This window comes from Debaryomyces fabryi, assembly GCF_001447935.2.
Source record: "Debaryomyces fabryi strain CBS 789 chromosome Unknown contig00082, whole genome shotgun sequence".
Taxonomy (NCBI): Eukaryota; Fungi; Ascomycota; class Pichiomycetes; order Serinales; family Debaryomycetaceae; genus Debaryomyces; species Debaryomyces fabryi.
In genome coordinates, this window is record NW_015385508.1 from 16,299 (window position 1) to 38,939 (window position 22,641).

General features: G+C 33.3%; 13 protein-coding genes across 13 annotated transcripts; 7 read left to right on the forward strand and 6 right to left on the reverse strand.

The window, feature by feature from the left end:
- Positions 1 to 17: 17 nt before the first annotated feature.
- Positions 18 to 1,055, reverse strand: AC631_03662 (uncharacterized protein; the record flags this gene model as incomplete). The annotated part of the gene is made up of 1 exon (XM_015612491.1): positions 18 to 1,055. One exon carries the CDS (start codon positions 1,053 to 1,055, stop codon positions 18 to 20), a length of 1,038 nt encoding a protein of 345 aa, XP_015466669.1.
- A 329-nt stretch (positions 1,056 to 1,384) lies between these two features.
- PTC4 (type 2C protein phosphatase) lies at positions 1,385 to 2,404 on the forward strand (the record flags this gene model as incomplete). Its single annotated transcript, XM_015612492.1, has 1 exon — positions 1,385 to 2,404. One exon carries the CDS (start codon positions 1,385 to 1,387, stop codon positions 2,402 to 2,404), a length of 1,020 nt encoding a protein of 339 aa, XP_015466670.1.
- A 476-nt stretch (positions 2,405 to 2,880) lies between these two features.
- Positions 2,881 to 4,467, forward strand: AC631_03664 (uncharacterized protein; the record flags this gene model as incomplete). Its single annotated transcript, XM_015612493.1, has 1 exon — positions 2,881 to 4,467. The coding sequence occupies one exon, from the start codon at positions 2,881 to 2,883 to the stop codon at positions 4,465 to 4,467; it is 1,587 nt and encodes a 528-aa protein (XP_015466671.1).
- Positions 4,468 to 4,570: 103 nt separating this feature from the next.
- On the reverse strand, positions 4,571 to 6,013 carry TPS1 (alpha,alpha-trehalose-phosphate synthase (UDP-forming) TPS1; the record flags this gene model as incomplete). The annotated part of the gene is made up of 1 exon (XM_015612494.1): positions 4,571 to 6,013. One exon carries the CDS (start codon positions 6,011 to 6,013, stop codon positions 4,571 to 4,573), a length of 1,443 nt encoding a protein of 480 aa, XP_015466672.1.
- A 223-nt stretch (positions 6,014 to 6,236) lies between these two features.
- Positions 6,237 to 7,190, forward strand: AC631_03666 (protein transporter YIF1; the record flags this gene model as incomplete). The annotated part of the gene is made up of 1 exon (XM_015612495.1): positions 6,237 to 7,190. One exon carries the CDS (start codon positions 6,237 to 6,239, stop codon positions 7,188 to 7,190), a length of 954 nt encoding a protein of 317 aa, XP_015466673.1.
- A 337-nt stretch (positions 7,191 to 7,527) lies between these two features.
- On the forward strand, positions 7,528 to 14,208 carry POL2 (DNA polymerase epsilon catalytic subunit; the record flags this gene model as incomplete). The annotated part of the gene is made up of 1 exon (XM_015612496.1): positions 7,528 to 14,208. The coding sequence occupies one exon, from the start codon at positions 7,528 to 7,530 to the stop codon at positions 14,206 to 14,208; it is 6,681 nt and encodes a 2,226-aa protein (XP_015466674.1).
- Positions 14,209 to 14,343: 135 nt separating this feature from the next.
- On the forward strand, positions 14,344 to 15,825 carry AC631_03668 (origin recognition complex subunit 5; the record flags this gene model as incomplete). Its single annotated transcript, XM_015612497.1, has 1 exon — positions 14,344 to 15,825. The coding sequence occupies one exon, from the start codon at positions 14,344 to 14,346 to the stop codon at positions 15,823 to 15,825; it is 1,482 nt and encodes a 493-aa protein (XP_015466675.1).
- On the reverse strand, positions 15,826 to 17,055 carry AC631_03669 (U5 snRNP complex subunit; the record flags this gene model as incomplete). Its single annotated transcript, XM_015612498.1, has 1 exon — positions 15,826 to 17,055. One exon carries the CDS (start codon positions 17,053 to 17,055, stop codon positions 15,826 to 15,828), a length of 1,230 nt encoding a protein of 409 aa, XP_015466676.1.
- A 79-nt stretch (positions 17,056 to 17,134) lies between these two features.
- Positions 17,135 to 17,653, forward strand: AC631_03670 (ribosome biosynthesis protein; the record flags this gene model as incomplete). Its single annotated transcript, XM_015612499.1, has 1 exon — positions 17,135 to 17,653. The coding sequence occupies one exon, from the start codon at positions 17,135 to 17,137 to the stop codon at positions 17,651 to 17,653; it is 519 nt and encodes a 172-aa protein (XP_015466677.1).
- An 18-nt stretch (positions 17,654 to 17,671) lies between these two features.
- AC631_03671 (uncharacterized protein) lies at positions 17,672 to 18,595 on the reverse strand (the record flags this gene model as incomplete). The annotated part of the gene is made up of 1 exon (XM_015612500.1): positions 17,672 to 18,595. One exon carries the CDS (start codon positions 18,593 to 18,595, stop codon positions 17,672 to 17,674), a length of 924 nt encoding a protein of 307 aa, XP_015466678.1.
- Positions 18,596 to 18,849: 254 nt separating this feature from the next.
- On the reverse strand, positions 18,850 to 19,314 carry AC631_03672 (uncharacterized protein; the record flags this gene model as incomplete). Its single annotated transcript, XM_015612501.1, has 1 exon — positions 18,850 to 19,314. The coding sequence occupies one exon, from the start codon at positions 19,312 to 19,314 to the stop codon at positions 18,850 to 18,852; it is 465 nt and encodes a 154-aa protein (XP_015466679.1).
- Positions 19,315 to 20,072: 758 nt separating this feature from the next.
- ATX1 (copper metallochaperone) lies at positions 20,073 to 20,288 on the forward strand (the record flags this gene model as incomplete). The annotated part of the gene is made up of 1 exon (XM_015612502.1): positions 20,073 to 20,288. One exon carries the CDS (start codon positions 20,073 to 20,075, stop codon positions 20,286 to 20,288), a length of 216 nt encoding a protein of 71 aa, XP_015466680.1.
- Positions 20,289 to 20,332: 44 nt separating this feature from the next.
- DSL1 (Dsl1p) lies at positions 20,333 to 22,474 on the reverse strand (the record flags this gene model as incomplete). Its single annotated transcript, XM_015612503.1, has 1 exon — positions 20,333 to 22,474. One exon carries the CDS (start codon positions 22,472 to 22,474, stop codon positions 20,333 to 20,335), a length of 2,142 nt encoding a protein of 713 aa, XP_015466681.1.
- Positions 22,475 to 22,641: the final 167 nt, after the last annotated feature.

The following is a 22,641-nucleotide window of genomic DNA, read 5'->3' on the forward strand; positions in this document are numbered from 1 at the left end:
ATTCGAAGCAAGACAAATCAAACATCGCATGTTGCTACACCGAGTTCAGAATCGCCTTGACCAAAGTACAAAAACCATTTACCATGGAATTGAACAATTCCCTCAGTAAAAACAACTTGGTCAACTTGGCCTTCTATTTCATTATCTGAATCGGGAACCAAGAAAGGCTTATCCATTCTTGCCAATGGTCCAGATAAATCATCATAATCCACCAACATTTGAGATATGGCATAGGTACCCTTCGGGTATTCTCCGCTACCTCTAGTAGCTGAATTATAGAATAAGACATAGTGATTTTTTGTGGACAGCTCATATTGTAACTTTATGGGTGCTGCACCTGGTTCAATTAATTTATCCTGCCAATTGAAGATCCCCTTGGCAAAAATATTGTCTTCATAAGTCTTGGATGTTAATTTCCAGCTTATCAAATCTGTCGATTCTGCCAAATGGAAGGCAGAATCACCCCAAATCATGTAATATTTACCATCCTTATGCTTTTCTACAAATACTGCTCCTGACTTCAGCCACCCTGTTCTAATTGTCTCCTTATTATCAGAAGAGAAAGCAATGTCATGCCAATCTGAATCAGGGTTGATAATAGGTGGATATTTAGTCCAATCAAATAAATTCTCGGACGTAGCAACACACAACCTAGCATCTTTCCCGTCATAAGCAGTATAGGTCATAATGAATAATTTGGAGACTGGATCTCTTACAATTCTAGGATCTTCGCAACCACCTTTTTCGTACGATTCAGTGGGTTTAAGGATAGGCTTGTTATACCTAACAAACTTATACCCATCATTAGACCATGCAATCCCAACTGAAGAAATCTTATCTTGATTTTGTGCTCTGTAAAGTAAAAATACCCGGTCATCGATAACTATCGCTGTTGCGTTATACAAATACGAGTTCTCAAATTCGTTATCAGGATTAGGCGTTAAAATAGGGTTATGCTTATATTTCACGAAATTAGGTCCAATTGGAAAGGAATTGGGGGCCTTATAGTTAATATCACCATCTTTTGAGTCTCTATCTATTACTGGAATCTTCATTTTTATTGTATTTGACACATGCATCTTATTTTATTCCTAATGTTTCATATTTTCTGGGGCCTTAAATAGTTGCGAGCGACATTTTTGTACCAGGCTATGTCGCAATGTCGCACTCCTTTTTCGTGTTGATAAGCATCATATATTGGGACTTTACTATGAGATTCACAATAAGATAACTAAATATAAATAAATCGGTTTATATAGACATTGGATAATACGAAACTAACCATCGTTTACAATACAAATATAGAATATAGAACCAAAGAATTATAATTGGATTTTGCATATTTGTAACACGTCTAAAAACTGATCATAACCAATAAAATAATATGGGCCAATTATTATCACATCCAATTGAGGATAAAACCATGGAGCATAAGTCATATGATACAATTACGTATTGCATAGGACTGATGCAAGGGTATAGAATGAGTATGGAAGATGCTCATAATGTGAAGGTGAATGAGGATGAATCCCTTGCTGTGTTTGGTGTTTTCGATGGTCATGGTGGGAAGGCATGCGCTGAAGTTGTGAGTGACAAGCTACCAACTATGGTTTTTAGAGATTTGAGTCGTTTGTTGAGGAACGAGAATAGAGAGCTAGCATCATACATGAAAGTACTAAAGGATTCGTTTTTTAAGATTGATCGAGATCTAACGAATGAGGACTCATCCAATTGTGGTACAACTGCGATTATCGCATCAATTATAGCCAATGAGTACATAATTGTGTCCAATGCTGGTGATTCAAGATGTATAATGTCTTTAGAAGGGGGTGCACCTAAGACTTTATCGTTTGACCATAAACCGTCCACCATGGGAGAAAGAGTGAGAATTGAAAACAGTGGGGGATATGTCGTGAATGGCAGGGTGAACGAGATTTTAGCATTATCTAGAGCATTTGGCGACTTTAAATTCAAATTGCCCTACATGGATATGCTGAATAACCAAAACAGATATATTGCAGCGAATAAGAAATATTTTAAACATGATTTAATTCATTTACCGCCTGAATTGTTTCTGGTCAGTGTGGAACCGGATGTGGTAGTTTATGACTTGAAGAGCTTAAAGCAACCCGAGTTTGTTGTTTTAGCATGTGATGGAATTTGGGACTGTTATACTAATACTAAGTTAATAAAGATCATAAGAGACAAGCTAAGCTTGGACTGGAAAATACATCATATAACAGAATTCATTTTGAATGATTGTGTTGGAATGGCTAACAATGTGACAGGCATAGGTTTTGACAACATGACTATTATAATTGTTGCTGTACACCATAATAGTAATATTGATGAGTGGTATGCAACTATGAAAAACCGAGTTTTAAAAGAGAAGGGACTTCTTTAAAATACCAGGATTTGCATTAATTTAACATTATTTCCTCACTAATATTCACAATAATTCAATGTCTTGATAGTCATGACAAGTGGAGTTACTACATTTTTTCGGATTAAATTGACAAATCTTAATCCGTTACAGGCATATTTTAAATATAATAGCTTTAAGCACCATTTAATCTATCTTTGATAGTTACTTTATATCAATACGTAAGTTAACAACATTTTCTTAATTGTTTATATTATTGTAGCCCTATATCCTGCATATAAAAATGGCAAGCAAGAGCATTCTATAGGTTGATGTTTGATTTAGATACTGTTAACGTTTAAAGGTATAATAATAGACCACATTGTCATTTACATTTAAAAGTTTTACACTGGACATTATAGCATTCACTTCGAAAATATTCATACTTTTTTATTTTGCGTTGAAAAAGACAAGCTTCTGAAGAATTCATTTTTTGCATTTAGACTTGGTAGATTTCGATGTCATTAGCCGATATAGATGTTTACGAAGATCCTATATTAAAATTGGCACAGGATCCAGATTTAAATAAAGAAAAAGAAAAAACAAAAGAATTAATCCATATTATACACAGCTTTCCATTAACAGAAAGGAAAGTATCGAAGCTATGTCAATTATCAATAACGATCCTACAAAGTTTAGAGAAGATAGAATTAAACTTAAAGAATTGGGCATTTCTTTCGTTAGACATTAATTCAGAAAACCATTTTAATAAAGATAATAATGAAGATATCAAGAATTTCAACAATAGTATATCCTTGAAAGTGTTGAATAATTGCAATGAGTTCAACAGAAAATTAAATAAAATATCCGTCGATCTTGACTATATCACCAAATCACTGAGGACGCTAACGCCATTGGAATATATTCTGGATAGTGGAACATTATTGACTTCTTTAACTTTAAGAAATATAAGACTTAAGGATGAAATATCGGACAAGATAACAATTGCATATCTGAAGGCCAAACTAATTACAATAGGAACCGACTTAGAGACAATGCTAGAAGATGATGAAGACAATTCAACTGCAATTACATATAAAAACTTTGTTGTTAGTTTATTAAAACAATTGAATAATGCTATAGAAATGGAAGATACATCCGCTAAGTACGAATGCTTAGCAGTTATCAATGATATGGAACAAATGTTCAATGTCTATAAGTTAGACAGAATACAGCAAATAGCATTAAACGAAATGAATGAGGAAAAAGATAAGGATATTCTTTCAATAGAAAAAGAACTAGTCAATACTGGTTTAAACAAATCGCGCCACACTGATAATGATATCTCAGATTATGATGATGACGACTATGATTATGATTATGATTCTGACTTTGTTTCCTCATCGATGTATTCATCATCAGCACCTCTGCATAACCCTCCACTCATTCGATCAATTACAAAATCACAACAAATAAAACCTCCACTGTCACCCAATAAGGAATCAACAAATTTTGGAAGAAGGGAATCAATATCATCACTTTCAACGTCAGCTTTTCTTCAAAAAACTTCTTTATCAGATGAATTACCATATTTGATGTCTGCATTTGATCTGGCAAAGAATTTTGAAGAAGACGTAAGCCATTTCAAAGAAAGAGACGAAAAGCCAAAGAACAAGCTGAAGAAGGAAAATAATAGGAGGAATTCTCAGGATATAGAGGCCAATGGAGAAAACTCCCGTGAAAAACAATTTGCTAGACGTAAACCAAAATTACCAGATGGTTCGTTATATTCTGAAAGTACACTATTATCTAAACCTCCTTTATCGGATGCCAGCTCATATCTTTATGCAAACAATTCATTACTCTCCAAATTAGGAATAAGGCCTCAAGTTATAACCACAGAAATGCCATCTAAGGAGTTATCTAACAATACATCCATAAATATAAAGCATAAAATAGATAAAACACCACAATTATACATTGAAGATAGACATAATAATGACAAGGATAAAGAGAATAGAAAAGTAATAAATCCTTTAACTATTGCCAACTTAGAAAGCCATAGCTTTTCAGATCTACTTACAGAGGATGCTGATGTTGAATAGTAGCATCAACACAAAAAGTCTCATCTAGGTGGACTTGGCGAATAATTTATAATGAATATATAATGTTTATCATTTGGCTTTAATCATATTTATTGTCTTATAACTATTTAATTTCAGTAATCTTATCTTGACCGGAGCATTTACGTAATTCCTTAACAAAGCTCTCTCCCCAAAATCCAGACGTATACTTCGATATATAGTCAAATAACTTTTTGAAATTAAGTTCCTTCTTCTCTTCTGGTAATGTCAAACTCTCTTTTATGGCGTAACTCAATTCTTCAGTATTCCACGGGTTAACAACAATTGCTCCATTTAAGGATTGAGCAGCACCTGCAAATTCTGATAAAATAAGAACACCTTTATTTTCTTGCTGACATGCAATATATTCATAGCAAACAAGGTTCATACCGTCTCTTGTAGAACTAACCAAGCAAACATCAGAAATATGATATAAACTAATTAATTCATCAAATGGAATGGATTTGTGCATGAAATGAATTGGCACAAATTCAACAGTACCAAATCTTCCATTAATTCTACCTACTAGTTCGTTGACTGTTGCTCGTAAACTTTGATACTCTTCAACGTCCCCACGAGAAGGAACAGCAACTTGGACTAAAATAACTTTACCAATCCATTCAGGATTTTCTGTAAGAAATATTTCAAATGCGTGAAGCTTTTGAGGAACACCCTTGATGTAGTCTAACCTGTCCACTCCAACTATAATCTTGGTGTCATTAAATTTTTGTTTCAATTGCTTAATACGATCCACCACTTTAGGCTTAGTTACTCCTTCAGTAAATTTATCAACATCTATACCAATTGGGAAGGCACCTATCCCAATTGATCTTCCTTGATACTCAATACCATTTGGTAGGATGGTAACATTCGAAACAATTCTTGAAACTGAAGATAAGAAATGTCTGGCATAGTCATACGTATGAAATCCAATCAAATCACAACTTAATACACCAACCAAAATCTCTTCTCTAACAGGCAAAATTCTATAAATCTCCGAGGAAGGAAAAGGTGTATGAAGAAAAAATCCTATTCTAATATTTTTCTTCTTATTCTCTATTTCTTCTCTCAACATTTGAGGCAATAGCATCAAATGATAATCATGCACCCAAATCATATCATTGTCTTCAACTTGCTGTGCAATTGTGATGGCAAACTTTCTATTTGCTTCAATGTATGCAGCCCATGCATTTTCATCAAAATTCATTTCTCCTGGATGGTAGTGAAATAATGGCCATAATATACTGTTCGAAAATCCATTATAGTGTAAATCAGCAATTGAATCACTTAAGAATATCGCAGTACAGTTAAACTTATCCATTAAATCCTTGTTAACCTTCTTTTGTTCGTCATCTGGAATTTCTAGTCCTGGCCACCCTAACCATTGAAACTCAGTAGATTTCTTTAACCCTTGCAATGCCGTAACCAACCCCCCAGATGACATTGAATAATCATATGTCCCGTTAGGGGATCGCTTGATAGTGACTGGTAATCTGTTTGAAACCACCAATACTTTCCCTTTTATCATTTTATGTTTTCTATATAGACACGGGTACAATTTTGAATAATTTGATTTAGATAGCTTTTAAAGGCTTATAAAATCGCAACTCTTTATCATTGCTATTAATGGGCTTCGCAACTCCACTTATTACTAAATTAGGAAATCGACGAATAGTCTTTCCAAACTATCTACAAACTTGACAGCTTTAAACAACATTTAAACATCTTCTTCACAATCAAGAATTCATATTATGTATACACCATATGGAAATGCTGCTAATATGCAGCAGCAACAGCAACAGTTCCAGCAACAGAACTTACAGCATCCTCAACCTCAGCATCCATCATTCCAACAACCACAACAACATGCGCAGTACGGTAATATGGGCCAGCAACCGCAAACACAACAATCTGGACCATATGCTAACTTTTTCCAGGATCCAGCAACATCAATGGCAGCTCAGTTAGCGAAAAATAGTATTGGATCGTCAAATCAATATTTACAACAAAATTTTGGTTCAATTATATCAGGAACAGGTGACCTTAACTATTATTTCAGAGTCAGCAACTCGTATGTTTTTAATAAGATATTGTTAATATTATTTCCATATAGAAATAAAAACTGGACAAGATTCACTGCTGAAAACCCAGGCACTTCAGGGAGTACTGCAAGCGTTACATTTGCTCCGCCAAGTCAAGACATAAATGCACCAGATCTATACATCCCATTAATGTCCTTCATAACATACATCTTGTTGTGGGCGGTGTTTCAAGGATTGAAAGGTGATTTCCATCCACAATTATTCGGATATTTGGCATCACAAACGTTAGCTTGTTCTTTTCTAGACATTTTGATATTTAAGGTTGGTCTTTACTTGTTGAATTGTTCTACTCAAAGCTCGTTATGGGATTTAATCAGTTTTAGTGGCTACAAGTATGTGACGATTATTACTTTACTCTGCTGGAAACATTTAATTGGTGGTGGATGGATGGTGTACTACGGAGTGGTTGTGATCTTTACTACGAGTTTAGCATTGTTCCTAATGAGATCGTTGAAATTTTTGGTTTTACCTACCGCAAATTCTGCTGCTGGTAGTTCCGCTAGCAATAGTATATCTAGCAAACAGAGAAAGATAAGAATTCAATTTTTATTTGTTTATGCTGTTGTTTTCCAATTTCTCATAGTTCTTTTTATGAGTAGATAATTTGAGTAACGATTTCATTAATTTCGTATAATAGTATTCTACATCCAACTTATTGGTATGTATAGTCAAATTGTGTATAGCTGATTATATTTATTTAAGTCAATCTTGAGATTAGTGTAACTGTAACTGTTACGCGTAGAGCATCTAAAAAAATCTGACGCGTAGATGAGCTTTATAATTCCTGCAAAAAATAGTATAGGTTAATCAAATATATTTAAACAACCTATTACCTTTTACGATCTCTTTAATTGCCGAATATCCTAAGTATTTGTTCCAAACTATTTTAACAATAATTGGATTTATTTAAAATAGAAAAAATATAAAAGTTGCTGATCAAATGCCGTCAAAATATGGTAATGGGTCTGGAACAGGACGGTTTGTTAAGAACTCAACGGTAAAGTCAGAATTTAAGAATAATGGATATAATAGAGCAGATGCAATCGATCCTCTGATTGCAAATAACCCTATGTTGAACGATTCTATACAAAAGCGAGAATTGGTTAACAGAATAGATCAGTTGGATTCTATTATGGGGTTTGACAGAATCGAACATGGTGAAATGGATGGTGCTAAACCACGAAAGGGATGGCTCATAAATATGCATGCTACCACAATACCTACTGATGAATATTTGGCGGGATACTCTGGGGTAGATTATTACTTTTTAGATGAGGAAGGTGGATCATTCAAGGCAACGATACGATATGATCCATATTTTTATTTGGTAATAATACCAGGCCACGAATCAGAGGTAGAAGAAATGCTTAGAAAAATCTTGGAACCTTGCAGTTTGAAAGGATTGCTGAGGGTTGCCAAGGAGGATTTATCATTACCCAACCATTTAGTGGGTTTAAAAAAGACCTTAGTCAAATTAAGCTTTCATAACGTTGTGGACCTTTTGAGTGCCAGAAGATTGCTCAATCCTATAATTAAAGACAACAAGATGAAGAGAGATACTAGAGATATCTATCAAGTGATGAACTTCAACAACGTAAATAATGCCAACGGCACAGAGATTCACACAAATTTCAATGATAAGGGTTCTGAGCAAATCGCGGATCCGTCGACATTAATAGATGATATTAGAGAATATGATGTTCCTTATCATGTTAGAGTGTCTATCGATGAAAGTATCAGAGTTGGAAAATGGTACGACGTTTTTGTTAAACATTCAGAAGTAAGATTAGAAGAGGATAAAGAAAAAATTGCCTTTGCCGATCCAGTTATTTTAGCTTTTGATATAGAAACAACGAAAGCTCCTCTAAAGTTTCCGGATGCAAAAACAGATCAAATCATGATGATATCTTATATGATTGATGGTGAGGGTTTTTTAATCACTAATAGAGAAATTATATCCGAAGATATTGAAGATTTTGAATATACTCCAAAACCAGAATACCCTGGTTTGTTTACTATTTTCAATGAACCAGACGAAAAGATGGTTTTAGTAAGATTTTTTGAACATATAAGAGATTCTAGACCTACAGTGATTGCCACTTTCAATGGTGATTTTTTTGATTGGCCATTCGTGGAAAAAAGAACTACATTTCATGATATGGATATGTTTGAAGAAATTGGGTTTGCAAAAGATAATGATGGTGAATATAAATCGAAGTACTGTGTGCATATGGATTGCTATAGATGGGTTAAAAGAGATTCTTATTTACCTCAAGGTTCACAAGGTTTAAAGGCAGTTACTACCGCAAAATTAGGTTATAATCCAACAGAATTGGATCCAGAACTCATGACTCCTTATGCTTACGAAAAACCACAACTATTGTCTGAGTACTCCGTCTCTGATGCGGTTGCAACATATTACTTATATTATAAGTATGTTCATCCTTTTATTTTCTCTTTATGTACTATTATTCCATTAAATCCAGATGAAGTTCTAAGAAAAGGTACAGGTACCTTATGTGAAATGTTATTAATGGTTCAAGCCTACGAGAACGAAATTGTTTTGCCCAACAAACATACGGAACCAATTGAAAGATTCTATGATGGTCATTTGTTAGAGTCTGAAACTTACGTTGGTGGGCACGTTGAATCGCTAGAGGCTGGTGTTTTTCGTAGTGATTTACCTAATGATTTCAAAATAGACCCAACAGCAGTTGATGAGATATTAGGTGATTTACATAATGCATTAAAGTTTTGTATTGAAGTTGAAAATAACAAAAAGGTAGAAGATGTTGAAAACTACGATGAGATTTATAACCAGATTAAGGATAGTTTGGTTAACTTAAGGGAAAATCCTATTAGGAATGAAAATCCTTTAATTTTTCATGTTGATGTCGCTTCAATGTATCCTAATATCATGACTTCTAATAGATTACAACCAGATTCGATGAAATCAGAAGAAGATTGTGCTGCTTGTGATTTCAATAGACCTGGTAAGAGTTGTGATCGTAGATTGCCTTGGTCTTGGAGAGGTGAATACTATCCCGCTGAAATGAATGAATACGGTATGATAAAGAGAACATTACAAAACGAAACCTTCCCTCCAGCAAAATCATGGCTTCCTCCTAAAACATTTGATGAGTTATCGTACTCAGAACAAGCTCTGTTAATCAAAAAGAGATTGAGCGATTATTCGAGAAAAGTATATCATAGAATAAAGCAGTCTAAAACTGTCACTAGAGAAGCAATTGTTTGTCAGCGTGAAAACCCATTTTACGTTGATACTGTTAGATCATTTAGGGACCGTCGTTATGAATTTAAAACATTAGCTAAAGTGTGGAAAGGTAAAACTGCAAAGATAGACAAAAATGATACAATCGGAAAAGATGAAGCTAAGAAGATGGTGGTTTTATACGACTCCTTGCAATTAGCGCATAAAGTCATTTTAAACTCCTTTTATGGTTATGTAATGAGAAAAGGTTCTCGTTGGTACTCAATGGAAATGGCTGGTATTACTTGTCTTACAGGAGCAACTATAATTCAAATGGCTAGGTCTTTAGTTGAAAGGTTAGGAAGGCCATTAGAATTAGATACTGATGGTATTTGGTGTATTTTACCTAAATCGTTCCCCGAAAACTATTACTTTAAATGTAAAGATGGTAAGAAAATCTTTCTTGAATACCCATGCTCTATGTTGAACTATTTGGTTCATGATAAATTCACCAATCATCAATATCAAGACTTGGTTGATCCTAACACTTTCAAGTATAAGACTAGATCTGAAAATTCAATTTTCTTTGAAGTTGATGGTCCATACAAAGCAATGGTTTTACCCACATCTAAAGAGGAAGGAAAAGGGTTAAAAAAAAGGTACGCAGTGTTTAATGATGATGGATCATTAGCTGAATTGAAGGGTTTCGAATTGAAAAGAAGAGGTGAACTACAATTGATTAAAAACTTTCAATCTGACATTTTTAAATTGTTCTTGGAAGGTGACAGCTTAGAAAATTGTTACAAATCTGTGGCTACAGTAGCAAATAATTGGCTAGATGTTTTAGATACCAAAGGAGGTATGTTGGAGGACGAGGACTTAATTGAACTTATTTGTGAAAATAGAAGTATGTCAAAAAGTTTGTCAGAATATGGAAACCAAAAGTCTACTTCAATCACGACAGCGAAAAGATTGGGTGAATTTCTTGGTGAAGAAATGGTTAAAGATGCTGGTTTGGCATGTAAATATATCATTAGTTCCAAACCAATTGGAAGCCCCGTCACAGAAAGAGCAGTTCCAGTCTCTATTTTTTCTTCGGAGAAGAAAGAGTATTTTTTGAAGAAGTGGTTGAAAGATCCGTCGTTAGAAAATTTTGATCCAAGAAGTGTTATCGATTGGAACTATTACTATGAACGTTTGGCTTCTGTTGTTCAAAAAATTATCTCTATTCCAGCAGCATTACAAGATGTAAAGAATCCAGTTCCAAGAGTACCACATCCTGAGTGGTTACAAAAGAGAATCAGCTCCAAAGAAGATAGCAAACAGCAATCATCAATTTCATCATTTTTCGGTCAAGCTACAAAGAAAGAAGTATTACAGAAACAGATTAAATCAATCCAAGACATAGAAGACTTTGGAGAACTAGACGCCTCTATTCCGAAAGGACGAGTTAGCAAGGTAACATCAAGAAAGAGGAGAAGTGGAAAGGCAAACAATGTCTCTGATTCTGAAGAAGAGGAGAGAAACAGTGCCATTTTAAATGGCGAATGCCCATCAATGACTGTAGATTATGCTGGATTCTTACAATATCAAAAGGCTAAATGGAAAGTCCAAGAGAAAACCAGAGAAAGAAGAAAGAAGCTATTTGGATCAAATGCAGAATCTTCTCATAGGTCTTCAGTTGGTGGAATTATTCGAAGACAAGCTGAAAATATTGCTGGCTCTGATTGGGAGATCCTAGAATATAAAGCGGACCCATCTAAACCGGGTGATATTAAAGTATACGTCCTGGCTAGTAATAAGGTACACTCTTTCACTTTTCATATACCAAAAAAGATATATGCTAGTTTCAAGACTGAGTTATCACCTAAGAAAACTATCAGAAACTGTGAAATTGAAAAATCAACAGCTGTGTTACCAAATGGTCATGACGGTTCTAACTTATACAAGTTAACTATGCCGGAAGAAACTTATTTAGAGGAGTCTACAAAAGTTGAAAGTTTGTTACAGGATTCAAATATTTTGGGACTTTATGAAACTCAAGTTGGAGCAGTAGAAAGGGCAATTATCGATTTAGGCAACAATATCAGATTCGATGACACTAAGGTTGGAGCTTTAGGTAAAGGTTTGAAAAACGGGTTTAATAAGAAGGATTTAATGAAAGTAGAAAGGGATTCTTATTTGAAGCGCTTTGGTATGGACATTATCTATTTTTTACACCTTGTAACTAATAGTTATGAATTCTTTATCATTTTTAAATCCTGGGAAAATTCAGCAAGCATATTTGTATTAAAGCCATCTGCAAATGCACAGGAGTTACCACCTAATATGGACAAAATATATAGGGAGATATTTGAAGCCAAGAAAGACAAATTGGGCAAAATGTACAGCATTATTGAATACCCCGAAGAAATGAAATTTGAGCATACTTATTTCCATGACACGGGCAAAATATTTAAGAAGATGGACAATTGCATAAGCAAAATATATGAGAGTAGAAGCAATAGAGCATTACTCGCAGTACAATCTCCTTATACAACAAAAGTCTTGAACCTTTTAAAGTCAACAGCGAGCTTTCCAACTATAAAAATGAATATAAGTGAACTTTCACTACCTGCTGTTGGATGGCAGTCGTTGATTATTAAGAGAGTTGTTAATCATTACTTTGTATTGGCATCATGGATCAAAAAATTGATTTCTTTGGCTAAGTATGGTAACGTTCCTTTATGTAATTTACAAATTGAGAATATGGGGTATTTAATCGACATCGAATATGCCAGAAGATTAAGCCAGAACAATATAGTGTTATGGCTTTCATCACGGCCATTGCCAGACCATGGTGGATTCGAGATGGATAAAGCCCAAGACTTTGAAAATTTGGAATTTCCTACTATCAATAACCCAGAAATTTATGAAACAGCTTGTTTGGAAGTTGAGATCGGTACCCTAACAATTAATACGATTTTGACTAGCGCATTAATTAATGAAGCTGAAGGGACCGACTTAGCTGATGATGTAGTTCAATTTGATAATAATAATGGAGCTTCTACAATCGCTGAAGATTCGTTTTCTACGCCCGCATTAGGTATATTGCGAGGAATGGTTAAAGATTGGTGGGATGATGCATTAAAAAATAATGATAACGCTGATTCTATGATGAATAACTTAGTAACTTGGGTCCAAAGATCAGATTCTCTTTTGTATGATTATTCTTTGCATTACCATGTTCACAACTTAACTACTAAGGCATTATTACAATTGATTGGTGAATTTAAAAGAATGAATGCACAAGTCATTTTTGCTAATAGAAACAAGATGCTTATACAAACAACTAAAGTTTCCATTGAGAATTCATATGCTTATGGTCAGTACATCCTTAAGGCTGCCAGATCAAAACCATTGTTCAACTTTTTAGATTTGAGAATTGTTAAATACTGGGATTTATTAGTTTGGATGGATGAATATAACTTCGGTGGTAGATGCTGTACGGAAATAACCAATGATGAAGTGCAAAACTTGATACCTGTGAACAAATGGCAGATTACGAAATTTTTGCCTGTCATTTTTCAAAATGAATTTGAAGATTGGCTAATTATATTCTTAGATTCATTGACTAAATTTAAAAACGATACATTAATCCCTGGTACTCAAACTGGTACACCAAGAGTCACTCAGATTGCGCATATATTAAAGGGCCAGAAAAAGCTTGATTCAAATGAGGCAGAAGAGGAGAGCATTTCAAACGGAGTGATGGAACTATTTAGAAAGCCATTACAAAAGAGGATAGAAAAATTGGCACGCCGTCAAAACGAATCAATCCTTAACCCAGAATTAAGACAAGAATATGACTTTCCTAAATTACCTGGTTCTTGTACGAGTATGAAAAATCCTTCCTTGGAACTAGTTAAGTTCTTGTGCGCCGTGTTTGGGTTATCAAGAAAGAGAAACATAGAAGTTAGACTTTTTAGAAGGGAGTTATTATCAATTTTTGATATCAAAGAATTTAGTGATGAAGCAGCCTTCAAAAATCCAAGCAGCTCTTTGAAAATTCCCCATGTTATATGCGATTATTGTAACTATATTAGAGATATTGATTTCTGTCGTGATGAAGAGAAGAATATTTGGAATTGCAGTAATTGCAATAAAACGTACAATCGAGTGGCAATCGAAGAGGAACTCGTAGCCCAATATAATAAATTGCTAACCAAGTTCTACATTCAGGATCTTAAATGTTCTAAGTGTCATCAAATCAAGAGTGATAACATGAGTGAGTATTGTAAGTGCTCTGGGAAATGGACAGAGACTTTAAAATATACAGAAGTGGATAAGAGACTCCAAATATTTTCTAACGTTGGTGAATTTTTCAATTTACAGTTACTTAAAGGTATAATTGAAGAACTTGCGTTATAACTAGCATATGTATTTAAATATTATTTATAATGTATACATTAAGTCAGATGTGCGTAGAAATGCTTCTCGCGTTTTGCGATTCAAAAGCTAAATTTGCAAATCGATACAAATAACGAAGCGTCAACTAGCAAAGAAATGTCTTTAACAGAGGAAGTGCTAGCTGATTTAAAAAAGAAAGTAAGATGCAGAGAGACTCAAATTGAACTTCTTAATGCATTTATTTCTAAAGAGCTGGAAACACTGGTTCTGTCTTTAATTGTTCATGGTTACAAGTCAATTGGCAAAACTTACACCATTGAAAGATATTTAGAAAAGTTGGGAATAAAGAAGACAATAGTCAAGTGTGATGAATGTGTTACAAAAAAGCTTTTGCTTCAAAGATGTTTAAAGCGAATTCGAATAGATAGTGGTATTGATATGTCTAAGTATAATCAACTATTTAACTACAAAGGAATTGAGGTGACCAATGTTGGAAAGCTATGTGAAACTTTTGCAAGTTTTGTTGTTGCATTGGAGCAGTTTATAGAAGAAACAAATTATGAAGATCCTCATGTTCTTTTATTAGACAGATTCGATCAATGTATGGATCCTACAAATGAGTTATTCCCTGGCTTTCTTAGGTTACAAGAGCAGTCTAAGATTAAGAATCTAACCGTGATATTCGTCATATCCAGTGATGAGCCTAAGGAGATAAGTACAAATCCAGTTCCTCATATTTATTTCACGCCATATACACAAGATCAAATAGTTGAAATTTTACAAAATAATCAGTTCTGCTTCTTTGAGAATGAGATGTATGATAATCATTCAGGCGAAGAATTTTGGAAGCAGTATTCTAAAATAATTATTGATTCTTTTTTTGCATATACAGGTTCTAATATGAATTTAATAATAGACATCTGCTTTAAATTATGGTGGAGCTTCATACGGCCGGTGGTCGAAGGAAGATACAAACCGAGTGAATTTCTCAGAATATATAGAGAGAATAAGGATCTCTTCACTAACGATTCAATTATAAATAATTCTTTGGTTCGTGAATACGGTACCCTAAATGAAGCCAAATCTACGAACGCTACTAATGTTGATGATTTACCCATTCATTCTAAGTTCATACTTATTGCATCGTATTTGGCATCATTTAATGAACCTAAAAATGATTTAAATATATTTTCTAGGATTAAAGTTAAAGGAAAAAAGAGAAAATCAAACATGACCAAGATTAGAAAGGGGGAATTATCGAAAGATGATATCAATACAAGGTTGCTTACACCAAATTATTTTGACTTAGAAAGATTGCTAGCCATCATATCGGTGATCTACAGAAATGAATCAGAATCATTAAACAAGTCTAACGAAGACTTTTTGAATTTTTATGATAATATTTCAGAAAGAGAGTTAGCAAAGAAGGAACAGGAGTTTGCAAAGTTTACTTTAAACTCAAATATAGACTTGAACAGTCAAATAGCTACATTAGTATCGCTAGGTTTATTGACAAGAACAACTGCATTAGATATTTTAAGTTCTAAGATAAGATGGAAATGTAATATTAGTTGGCCAATGGTTGAAGGAATTGCTAAAGAAATCAATTTTCCATTGCACAATTATTTACTTGATTAATTATGACATGTCACCTGAATCGAAATTAACATTAATTACTGATTTAAAATTCTTTTCATTAATTTTTCGTACTACAACGTTATTTTGGAAGTAATCTTTTGACCAATGATACATTTCAAATTCAGAAAATGGTCCATGAATTTCATCTTGCCCGTTCCACTTAAATTCCCAAATTTTATCACCATAATAAGCATCCTTACTATTATCCTCATCATCTTCTCTTGTCCTTTTCTTTCCCCGCGACCCTTGCTTATAGTCAGTACCTGTCTCTTGTGTATATTTTCTCATCAATTCTTCTCTTGTTAATTCATAAGTATTTATAATGCCCTTCTTATTAATTAATTGATCGCATATTTCTGTAAGTCTGATAACTGTTTTTTTCCTTTCTTGATCATTTTCGTTATTCTTATGATCTTTTTTCCTAGATCTGGATTTCTTAGGAGGAGAAAATCTTGTAAGTGCTTCCATAGGAGTTTCGACAGGTTCTAACAACTCAATTAAATCAGATAATAGTTTTGCTATCGGTATGAATTCATCGGTGGATTCTTTCATTCTTCGTTCCCTATCTAATCTATTTCTCTCTAGTTGTGCTTTCTTCGCTCTTTTTATATCACTCTTTTTTAAATCCATCCATTCTTCGTTTTTATCGTTATCATTATCAGATGTATTTCTAACAAAATTACCGCTTTCATCGAATTTTCCTTCTTCTGCTTCTTCAATGAGATCAAATGCCTCTATTTTAGGTGCCAGTTTATGTTTTGGATGAGCTGCACTCTCAGCATTATGCAAATGCTCTATATTTGTATAATAATCTATTTTTGTTTTATTATATTCTCCATTATTGCTATCTTCATTGTCTTCGTTGTCATCGTCACTTTCATATATTGGATTGAGTTTGTAATCTTCGTTCACAGGATCATCAAATTGGTCCTTCTCAAAAGTTTCAGTATGTTGCAAGTTGCCAATAGTTTCTGAATCGTCTATTTTATCCTTTTCATTATCTCCAACACCTTCATCATTATCTTCATCACTAGCGAACATATCATCATTGGATTCCTCACCTTTGTTATCAGTTATTTGCTTATCTTCGTTACGATAATCTTCAAGCGATGAATCTGAATCATAATTTAATCGTACTTCGTTACGATGCTTCAGCTTATATCTTGCATTATTACCAGGCAAATCATCATTTAGCATGTCATCCTCGTATTGCTTATCATTATTATCCATTGTGATGTATATTACTTTTGACTTGGATTTTATTAAAAAAACTGAAATGGGTGCGATGAACTTCAATATTTGAAGCAAGATGAATTCTAATACGATATTTGATATCAACAAGAGAAGAAAGTTAAATAAAGTGGATATGACAGAGGTTGACTACGATATGGATAAACTATTAAACCTAGAAGAAGAATATTATCAACAAGGTTATCAGGAAGGGCAAGACTTCTCAACTAAACAACAGTACAATGAAGGTAAAGAATATGGATATCAAACAGGATTTCAAAGATTTTTAATAATAGGATACATACAAGGCTTAGTAAATTACTGGAGAGAAAACATAGATCAATATGAAAAGGGAATAGAGAATAAATCACTAAGAAATCATATTTCACAATTAAATGAATTAGTTCAAAATGTACCAACTACGAATGGAATGGATGAAGTTAAGGAATTTGAGAAGCGAATAACCAAAAGTAGAAATAAATTGAGAGTTATAGCTAATATATGCAAAGAACTGTGGAAAGTGAATAAATTAGATAATTTAATGAACGAAATAGGTGGAAAGCTACAAGTAAGTGAAAATGTCGATGATATGTGGTAATATGTACATATATAATAATTAAAAATAAAAGTCAAAATCTAAGGATTTGTATTTGCTTTCTAGTTTATAATTTAAGATCCCACCCAATGGACAATCATTAACACCAATAATCAAGTCCTCGCCGTAACCATACTCCATAGGAGCAAAATTTAATCCCGTACATTTGCCAAGAAAGTCTATTGATTGAACTCGCAGCATATAATTATCAGACTTTGATAAATCGTTCATTTGAATAATACCCACATGATCTAAGCTTTCCGCCCAGCTTAGATACTCACCATTACAACTAAATTTACAATTTCTTACTGGTGCACCTTGCGATGATAAAGTCCCCAACGCACTATTCCAACAATGCACACTTTCCTTTGTATTTCTCCTATCCCAAATTTTGATGCTACTATCTTGATTACCTGTGACTAGAATGTTTTCATTTTTAGGTGACCAGTCACAACTAAAACCATAGTCCTTATGCCCTTTGCATTCCTGACTATTATCAATTGAAGGCATTCTCTTGTCCATGATATACGAATTAATATGATCTCCGGTAATGATAAATTCATTGGGATTATGGGGATTGATACTTAGACAGTTTATTGAAAAAGGTAAATTATGCAGTTGTGTACACCCTGTGGTCATATCTATTATTCTCAATACCTTATCATTAGACGAAATAATCAATTCTCTATCATCATGTATCGCTATATGATTCGTAATTCCCTCCGAATCATTAGTTAAATTGTATTCGCCCATCAATTCTGAATTTACTGGATTTGAAATATCTTGCAATATATAACCACCTTCGAATGTACCACATGCAAGTATGTTATTCGAACAGGCCATAGTAGATATCCTACTGTTTGAGTTATATAATAATGACCTGGATTCCATAAGACAGTCCAACTTCATACCATTTCTTTCTCTAGTTAATTGATCATCTGGCATCAAACGGTTAACCCGGAAAAATGTTTGACATTCATCTGTACTTGTCGCATCTATTGGAAAATTATAATCATATAAATGACTCAGGGGATAGAAAATACCGTTAGATAGATTTTCGCTGCAGCAGACTAGATTCCTTAGCTGGAAATGTGTAATATGTAGTTTTAGTTTGCAGAAAAATTTGTGGAACTGAAAAAAATTTGTTTTTGTTTTGTAAGTCTGGAAATTAAAGTGCTAGTTCGTTAGTATAATTCTAGTTAAAGTAGAAAGTTTAAATTACTTACATCTCTAATAGTTTCTCTAGACTTTGGAATATTATAAATCCAATTTATTTCTCCTATTCTTCCCCTATCAATAGAAATCTTTTCCCTTAGGCCCGATGGCCAAGATACTCCCTGACAGTCTGTTTCATTAAGATTCTGGATCGAAAATGGTAAATTATCCTCTCTTAGTTTTAGTGCATTTAAGATACTTAGAATTTCTGACTTCTTTAGCGCTGAATTTTCATCGTATAGAAGATTATACAAGAAGGATAACGATTCTGATTGACTCAACTCATATTCATGGCTCGATTCTTGATGCGGACTAGTGGCCTCAATAGCATTACTATCCTCCGCCACATTAGTGGTTTCTTCTACGGAGATATACCGATCTCTCGGAGCACTATTGGAAAGTGTGTTCGTGGTATACGTGATTTGTTCTTCCGTTAATTGTATAGCCATGATGTGTTAGAACGGGATGCCAACTCCTATAGCTCCACCCACTTACTGCTCTTCCTATAATAATAAGATACTATTTGAAAACAAGCTCTTATATCTCTTTTGGTAACAACACTGTAATATAATTCGTTTCTGAGTGTAAATTTGATCAAACCATAAAGTACTAATACGAACAGTTGTAGCTAAAAACTATTATTACTCAAAATCAAGAAATTAAATGTCGTGCTAGTGCTGCAATTTTTGTTGCAGTTAATGTCGCATAAACATTTTTTTGGTACCAGTCACTAATATACCTTAGTTTAGTAAACCTTCCGCTAAAAACATAGGGCAGCCTGAAGTCATCTCAGACTAATTTTAGTACCTTAATCTAATGCAGATATGTTATTCGGTGTTACATATAATAGAAAATTTTAAAATTGGTTCACCAAAAAGAGAAAGCTTGGTTGAATTGGCTCCAAGACAAAACTCCAATATATATATATATATATATCCCTATCAATAATTTTAGCAAAAATTCATTAGACGAGGAATAAGGAAAGAAGACCCTTAAAAGGAAAGGTTCTTTATAACAGATTATAAGTTAGACGCCTAGGGTGAGAGCTATAGAGTATATATCTCTCTTTTACAGATTAGTAAGCAGTAAAATGCGACTGATTTTTTTGATAAGTTGATTTTGATCGGCATAGCATATATAGAATTTTATTATTCATCTTTTCCTGTATTTCTATATATTTGTCCAACGAAAGTAATTTATCAATAAGATGTCTCATCAATATCATTTCGACGTTACAATGGCATGTTCATCATGTTCTAATGCTGTAAACAGAGTATTGAGCAAATTAGATGGTGATAATAAGATAGATGTTTCCTTAGAAAAGCAAACAGTTGATATCACTACTGATCAAGATTACGACACTGTTTACAATACCATTGCCAAGACTGGTAAGAAAATCAATGATGGAAAGGTTATACAATAGAGAGGTGATATTTACGTAGTAATTAGAAATATAAAATTTGTTTATTATGTTTCAACATTTCTTATATCAAGAATTTCATCAATGTAGTTATCTCTAAGATCGCTTTTGATAAAAACACTTTCAATGATGGATATTAACTCAGCAGTAGTGAGATCAAAGAATTCTCCTTGGTAGAACATCTCCATAATGTCTTTTAAGTGATTATTAATCAAAAACAAAACGTTGTTGAGCTTGTTATACGCCGTCACAGTAGTGTTGGATTCGTCTACCAATACTAAATTCGTATTGACTATGTGTTGAATGATTTTGATTATAGTGGTCAATTTGGTTGATTGGTACTCCGTTATTTCATCCATTGATATAATAGAATTTATCATCCAATTAAGAATTATACTGATAACGTCCAAAATGATCCTTTTGTAGTTTTGTCTATTAGTTGACTTCAACTTAGACTTATTCATTTTGTTGAACCAATTATCAATTAGTTTCAATTTACTCTCGTTTTCATTGTCTAGCTTAAAATCATCAAAATTGCTAGAATCCGATATAAAATCATCATGTTTCAAATTAATTGAGACTAGAATTAATATGACTTCATTAGACAAAGATTGAATGCATTGTTTGAGATTGATGTCTAAGAATTTCGTTAACTGTTCATTCATGAAAGAATTGTTTAAAGTTTGTAAATCATTATACAATAAAAACGATTCATTTAATGACGGATATGATATGGTAGAGAATGATTCAAGGGCGGAAATAAGCGGTTGGATATTATTCTTACCAGATTCTGCTTTGTATTCGAGTACTATATCCCGTAATCTTGAAGGCATTTGGGAAATCTTTTGTACTGCCTTATTTCCTTTCCTTTTATTGGAATTCGTTTCTCCATCATCCCATCTATCGTCGTCCCAGCCGTCTTCGTCCCAGTCATTTTCTGCTTGCCTTTGGTTGTCGGATTGAGAATCAATCTCAGGTATTTCTTCGTCATCCCATCCGTCATTATCCCATTCATTCCAATCATCCTTATTTTCATCTGAAACATGATTGCTGTTATTCTGATCACCTTCTGCCTTCTTATTTATTTGCTTTTGTTCCGCCTCCAATGAATAATATTCATCATGTAAGTCTTTTGTTAATTGACCGAACTCATTGTTAAAAAGATCCCTGAGCCTATTAATATACTTATCCACGACCCAATCAAGATATAAGTCATTCAACTTATTATTAAGGTCAGCTCCTGACGATAATGATCTTTCAACTGATAAATTCCAATGTGATTCTTTGGATAACTTAACCACGCCAAATAGGCTTTGAATTAGATCTTCATTGGTAGGATTAATAAGATTATTTATATTTTCCGAAACCTTATTTGTCAAGTTATTTGAAATCCTCGACAGGAAGAAATTTTTAAACGATTGAATATTGGATTGATTTACAAAGCTCATGAATTCGGTTATTGATTCACAATATTCTTTAAAACCAGCTTTTTCATTCAAGACTTTTAAGACATATTTATCGTCTTGATGATCTAACGTTATTATTTTGTTTTTATTTATCAATCGATCTAATATTTTGTCCCATTGTAATTGGAGTTTACGATGTGAGGATTTAATGGTAAATGATGAGTCAATTGTTTCAAAGAGATTAAAAATTTCAATGAATTCCTTGTAAGACATGTCAATATCATTTGTCAATACATTGTTAACGAAAGAATCATCAGTTGGAAAATAGATGTGGAAATTAGACTGTAACTGTTTTCCTGTTTTTTCAATTAAATCTTGATATGATTTATTTAAACTATCAAGAATGATTAAAGACTCATCGGACTGGGATAATTTTTGTTTTAATTTTGTTAAGTTGTTAACTATAGATTGTAATTCATATTTGTCACACCTGTAGTTTGGTTCGTCGACAGGATTCAAGGATATACTAATCTCTTGAATTAAACCTTTAATAATCCATAAGCCATTCAATTGAGCTAATGCGTCATCACTTACATTGAGTTTATCATTCAACTGAGATATGCTTAATGTTTTAAGATCATCTTTGTGAGTTGTTTCTGATGGTAATTTCAAGTTTTCATCATTTATCACGTCAATAGCTGCAGTATACTTCACAGATTCCAATTCATTATCGATAGCTTGAAGGTCAGATTCATACTGTGAAACTAAGTCTGTTATCGACATTTGTAATTATATAACTTTTATTTAAGTAAAGCAATCTGGATCTTAAATTCGTTCGATGATTTTATTTTCAAATAACGCATTATTTATTTATGAGCATAAAAGCTGCTTTATATAATTTAAATAGTTTGATCTAAACAAATTGAAATGATCTAAAAATGCATAGAGTT